The 6,466-nt window shown below is 42.3% G+C and overlaps 1 protein-coding gene across 2 annotated transcripts in view; it reads left to right on the top strand.

The window, feature by feature from the left end:
* Positions 1-204: 204 nt before the first annotated feature.
* Positions 205-6,466, top strand: part of nr2f5 (nuclear receptor subfamily 2, group F, member 5) — a 21,753-nt gene continuing 15,491 nt past the window's right edge. Inside the window, exon 1 of one of the 2 annotated variants that reach the window (XM_032519230.1) lies at positions 205-1,456. In XM_032519230.1, the coding sequence (XP_032375121.1) occupies positions 1,078-1,456 (379 nt within the window). In that variant the 5' untranslated portion in view covers positions 205-1,077. The remainder of the gene's footprint in view (positions 1,457-6,466) is intronic. The other variant, XM_032519231.1, reaches the window with a different exon arrangement.

The raw sequence follows: 6,466 nt of genomic DNA, 5'->3' as shown, positions 1-6,466 counted from the left end.
GTATCACAACAACCGCTCCTGTCAGTCAAACCCAGCCTAATCCACCGCCGTCCAATCAGAAAGCTCCGTACTTTTTTAACAGACTTTGGGGGGCCTATCACAACCGGCCCTTCACGTTTCACCTCTCCCGCTGAGGGGAGGGGATATGACCTTATTTGGCAGTTATAACCTTATATGGAGCGCCGCCAGGGGGCAAGCAGTACGAGGCAGCCTGCTGGTGACACTTTCCCCCAAATTGTAGCTTTGACTCTCGGAGATGGGGCAGGCAGTCGTAGGGTGAAGCGATACACTCGAGCGGCAAAGATTGTTGTGCGAGCAAAGTGTCTCTAGTTGAAGCTTCTCCCACACGGACGGTCACCGAGGATATTTCAGGCTGTGTGTGTTGGGTAAATAAAGATCAGACTTCGCTCTCCAAAACCTCAGTGCGGCGCGCACGAACAAGAGGAACAAGGACTCGTGACTGCGCTTGATACTGTTTCCACGAGCTAGATGGGACTAAATAAATCCGTCACTGAATGACATGAAATGCGGCCAGTGTTGACTCGAGTGTGTCATTCGGGAGGCGGAATTGATCTTGAGTGAATCCCAACGCAGTGCGGCGGACAGACCGGAGCGACCGGGCCAGAGGGGCGAAACATTATTGTCTGCTATTCTGCTTTCTTTCAAATTCTAGAGGCGAGAAAGAAGTGAGATAACATTTTTTTATCTTTACAGCCGACACGCTGACGTATTGGACTGACTTTTCCAAGAGGTCACACTCTGAAGAACAACGTGTTTATGGATTGCTGCGCAGCGAGGAACACCCGGAGTTGTAGGCTACGCTCTCGTGCGTCGATCATGTTGATACCTCGCTGTTGCTGTGAACTTTGATAGATGTTTAAAGCAAAAAAAAACTCAGTATTATAGACACGCGATTTAAAATAAATACGCGCAGATAAGCTCAGATTGACCTCTGGAGGAAGCGCTTTTTTCGCCCTCCCTCGGGTTTTTTTTCTCTCCCAAGACTTCAGGACGGATCCTTATCACTCAGTCTCTCCTTCTGTGATTTAAACAAAGACCGAAGTGTTTGGGGATAGCATGGCAATGGTAGTAAACCAGTGGCCAGAGAACATTTCTGCAGATCCGGGGTCTCAGCTCCAGATATGCAGCCAGGAGCCCGGCGGGGCACCGGGAACCCCCAACGGTTCCACCCCAGGGAACGACGCACTTTCCGGGGACAAGATCCCCAACGTGGACTGCATGGTGTGCGGGGACAAGTCCAGTGGGAAGCATTACGGGCAGTTCACCTGCGAGGGATGCAAAAGCTTCTTTAAGCGCTCGGTGAGGCGGAACCTCTCGTACACCTGCCGGGGGAACCGAGACTGTCCCATCGACCAGCACCACCGGAACCAGTGTCAGTACTGCCGGCTGAAGAAGTGCCTGAAAGTCGGCATGAGAAGAGAGGGTAAGACCATAGGTGTGTGACGGGTGTCCGTGTGAAGTGTGGCACGGGAGACATTTGCTTACTAATCGTGTTATACTGTGTAAATGTGTGCGTAATGCTGCTCACCGTAAAATATCAATCTTAACAGGCCATTAAGTCTGGAAGGCAGCCGTAAAAGATTTTACTGTTTTAAAACAAGTGACTGACTGTTAACATCGACTGAGGCTCTTTTTTTTATTGCTTGTATATAAATAATACATTTGCACCAAAGTAGATCATCATGAAAACATATTTTGAGAAAACTCTGGACACATACATTTGAATTGGAAATGGTTATTTTACCACATTTTCGTCTACCTGTAAGAAAAAAAAAATTAAGAATAAACATGACACTCTCTCTGTAATTATGTCCCTTCACATGTCACTAAAACTTGCCAGTGAGAGATTTTGTGCGTAAAATACGCGTCTTGTTTTGTGATGCCTGTTGATCTAAATGGTGTGTTACAAAGTTTATACGCGCTGTTGTTATGGGTAAATCATCCGTCACCACCTGCGGCAACACAATGCGTATTTCACATTCATTTAGGCTACCAAATCCAAACCATTCGCCCTGGTTCGCTCTGTTCTCTGAAATCCCTCCTTTGTCCCGCTGTTTTAATTATGCTGTTTGCTCCATCGACACCCAGAGCCGCCATAAGAGGATGCCGCTACATTTGTTGTATTGTGTTGGATTAACAACGGGTCAGTTAGTGTCAAAAGGGAGCAGTGGAAACGTGTTGATGGAGAAGAGGCTTCCCATATCAATTATCATTCAGCCAGCAGCGTGATCCCATTCATGAGAGGTGGGACGCTGCATGTTTTAAAATGTTTTAAACCGAAAGGAGCCAACATTTCTGTCTCTCACCATCGGTGTTACTGATGCGTTCATTTTATTTGTTTGTTTATGCACTTTGGATAACAGAACTCTATCCTTTATTTAGAGACTCTCCTGATGTAGAGGCTACAGTTTTTTATGACAAAAAAAGCACAACGAGCCTGCACAAGGATTAGATTGTCGGTATGAAATAGCCTATTTGGGAAATTAATGAAAATATCAACGTGCATACTGCTAACTATCAACAGCTTTAACACAAGTGAGCCACGGGCAATAAGGATTTTTGTCTTGTGAGTGCAAAAAAAAGTGCGTTTCAACCACTTATCCTCAAAAAGTTTGAGTCTTTTATGAAGATGTCACACTTCGCCCAGTTTATTTTCCCTCTTAGAGGCCAGAATAGGGTCAGCAGCCGCATCTCAATGAGCAATCTTGCTCACGGACACTTCGGCAGGGGATGTTGAAGGACAACCCCGCCGTCCTTTGATTCCAAATCCACTGACGGAAAATAACCGTCCTCCTTAGAGTAGAGCCAGAGATGAGATGATCCCTTAAGGCTTTCCACTGCTATGCCTCTCTGACTATGTGTGTGTGTGTGTGTATGTGTGTGTGTGTGTGTATACTGTACACAGTTTCCTCATGTAAAATACCCGCAAGCCACACCGACTCGGTCGTGCTTGTTTCCGGCTGAATGAACCCGAGGTAATCGTCTGACGCGCCCCAGCGTGTTTACTGCAGCAACAACAACAACAAATCTGATTCAGTCCGGTAATGAGAAAAAGTTCATTCATTCAAACAGACGAAAGACATAAGTAGAGGAGAGTTGCTTTTTAATGTAGTTAATGTAAATCCACTTATTTGCCTTATTTTGGAAATAGCCTCAAATAAAAACCGGAAAGTTATTTTGCATGCAAAATAAAAGCCTTATTATACTTCATGTGGTACATCCGTTAACTTTTACGAAGGAAAAAGGTTTCTAGCATTCAGTTCAATTAGTAAAAGTTTGGTTAAAAATGACATTCTTGCTGTGCCGAGCTCGTTCGTTATATTCATCACGAGGTACGCCTTAAGAATGGCGTGGAAGGTAATCCGTTTAGATGAGATAACATTACGATGATTTGCTTATAGACTGCAGACTATAGTCTACATTGCAAAACAAAATCATCTTAAAGAAATTAGTGTCGTGATCTTCTTAAAATAAGTGAAATATATTTTCCACCAGACATGATTTCTTTCAATTCATTTTGACATCATTGTCAAATGTTGTGTTGAAATAGGGCCGGAAAAATCAGTTTATGGTTTTAAAACCCATTATCTGCTCATTATCCTCTTCTCTATTTTTTATTTTTGCAGTGCTGGCTTATAGTTGTGCCTAAAAAAAAAAGGCTTAAATGCAGAGCAAGTCAACTTACATTGGCTGAGCTCATATGTTGGTGCATTTGGGGTCAGCAGGATTAAACTGTGCCATGAAATCCTCTTTGTCGGCTGACTTCTGTTTATCAGCATCCATTTGTCTGCTTATAGGACAATTTTTGTTAGGACGTTCCTCCGGCAATTTGTTAAAGTAGAGAATTAAAAAAACAGAATTCATTATCCGACTAATAAATATTCTGCATCAATTAAGTCAATCACAGACATTCAATTGTCCTAGTTATTTAATCATGACTCCCATTGTTTTAATGCAGTAAAAGTCACAGAAAAAGACCTATTTGAATATTTGTGTACACATAAATATTCATGAATATCTGAAACAAAACCCTGGCATGATTATTTTATTGTTACATCTACAGGAAATTACGCCGCATCCTAGAATCCAACGATTGAGGGTGTCAACTGAAAAGTGGCCGGACTGTTAAAGCAAACAAACACAGTTCTCCTTCTCTAGATACATAAGTCATGTTTCATCTACATTATTCAACAGGTTCACCTCAGGTTGTCAAGGGGACCCAGTGTTCATTCTCAGTTATGATCCAGGTGAAATATGCATTTGATTTTTCCATTTTACATTCTCAACAACATGCGAAAGTTCCTGAAAAGATGCCGTTGAAATGAAGCTGAAGATCACAAGTGAAAATGCATGTTTGCTGAAAGAGTTTGTCATGTTATTAATCATTTAAAAAAAACGTTTTACTTAGTTGGAAATGTACGAAAAGTCTGAAGGAAAGGGCTGGTTCATGGAACAAGATATATATTTATAACAATTTCAACTTATTTTATTCAGAAATGAAGTATATTAAGCTACATAAGAGGATGTTTTTGGACAGCCCGTTGATGTAACTCCACCTTTTCCTCTCACAGACAATCAGCAGGAGAAAGTCTGATATTGGTTATAAAAATTACAGCATCGTTTCATATCCCTAACACTGCTGCATGACTTTTCTGTTAAGACTGAAGCAATATTTAGCTTTCTGAGAAGACATGCTAAATGTTTCATGAGATTTAGAAAATCTTTGCTTTCAAGTGAGTTTCTTTTTTTTCCCAAAGGAGGATGTTTGACCTCTTTCTGCAGTCTGCTGTGTAGAACATAATATCATTTGTTGGAGACTTTTATCCAGAGCAGCTTTCAGCACCATGGCAGCACACAGTTCTTTGCTGGCCTCAGTGGGAATCAAACCATTGAAAAACCTTGGCAACATTAGTGTCATTGTCTCACCACGCAGCTACACAGAACTCCGCTCTTGTGTCTCTGTCAATTTCTTAGCTGAATAGGAAGCGGAGAGGCAAAGAGAATCAGCCTGACAGTTCCTTTGAACTGGAGTGAATGTTTTAATTTCCAAGCAGCCCACAAGGACGAGCTACTGACTCGAGTCATTGAGGACAGACAGACACGCGTGGTAGTTTCCTGCTCTGATTAATACATGCGTGCACAATAATAATGTCATCTTGTCTGTTGTGTGGATGTCTTGAATCAGATACCTGTGTAGCTCAGAGCACACCAAATACATTCAGACGCACAAAGTTATAGTAGAGTGTAGTGTTAGTAAATGGTCTTTTATCACAGTTAGGGCCGGATATCGTTCCAAAGTTTTTAATAACGTTACCGGTAACAGTAGTCTTTAAACCTTTAAAAAAAAATTAACACATTTAACACATTACATCTATGTGATTCACACTGTAGTCAAGCCTCTCAAAATACAACAACACACACGTTTGCGCAGTTACTGTGCGTAACGTATTTCCCGCCTCTACAACTTGCAATTTTCGATCGCCAATCGCAAGCATTATTAGATCTTGGTAGAAGCACGCCACATGCTAATTGGCTCACTGACGCGAATGAGATTTGCTCCTTGGGTATTGAAATTTGGTATTGCCAAAAAAGTATCGAAGTTCGGGATCCAGCCCTAATGACAGGAATCTGTAATGCCTGCATTGAACGTGCGCAATGGAAATGCTGCTGCCTGCTAACTGCTCTGACCCATATTGCACTCTGACAAAATACCAACAGTAGTGGGAAATATAGGTCAACCAAAACTAAAACATTAACAACAGACCAGGCTCGAGTTAAAGTCCCAATGTGTGAACAGGCCGGGGCTTTTCCAGTGAGTAAACACCCCACTGGAGCGCTAAAGTCTAACAGGCAGCGTGTATTGACTAATCCACACGCCACTGTGCAACTTAACACCCAAAACACTGCCGTCTGGCCTGCTTTGGCTCTGAAAACCTTTACCTATCCCAGTAATTTAGCTATTGACAAGTTCAGATACTTAACCCCTGTCACTACTTGTCGTCATTATCAAAGCCACTCAGAGAAAAATGGTTCCCATTCACATATTGCTCAGAACCGACCAGCCTCTATTAAAGTGATACACTGAGGTTATGGCCTTATTGCCAAGGCTACCTTTAATATTACAGAATAGATGAATGATGCAGTTTTTTGTAATGCTTCTGGACACATCAAGGTGAGGAGGCTTCATGTCGCAATATAACACAATATGACCTCTTCCCAATAAAGGTTGGGCTTCTTTCTTTCTGCACATCCCAATGTAGCACAGATGTCACAAAAGTAATGTGACCCTCTTCAGGTGCATTCAGTCAATCATTCTAACAAACAGACTGACCCTGGACTGTTTTGCTTGTGACTTAAGTAGCTCAACCTGTTTTTGCATGTCACTCGTTTCACTTGTAATGACACACACACACACACACACACACATACACACACACACACACAC

The sequence above is a fragment of the Etheostoma spectabile genome, chromosome 6 (genome assembly GCF_008692095.1).
Source record: "Etheostoma spectabile isolate EspeVRDwgs_2016 chromosome 6, UIUC_Espe_1.0, whole genome shotgun sequence".
Classification (NCBI taxonomy): Eukaryota; Metazoa; Chordata; class Actinopteri; order Perciformes; family Percidae; genus Etheostoma; species Etheostoma spectabile.
This window is presented reverse-complemented; position numbering and strand designations above follow the sequence as displayed.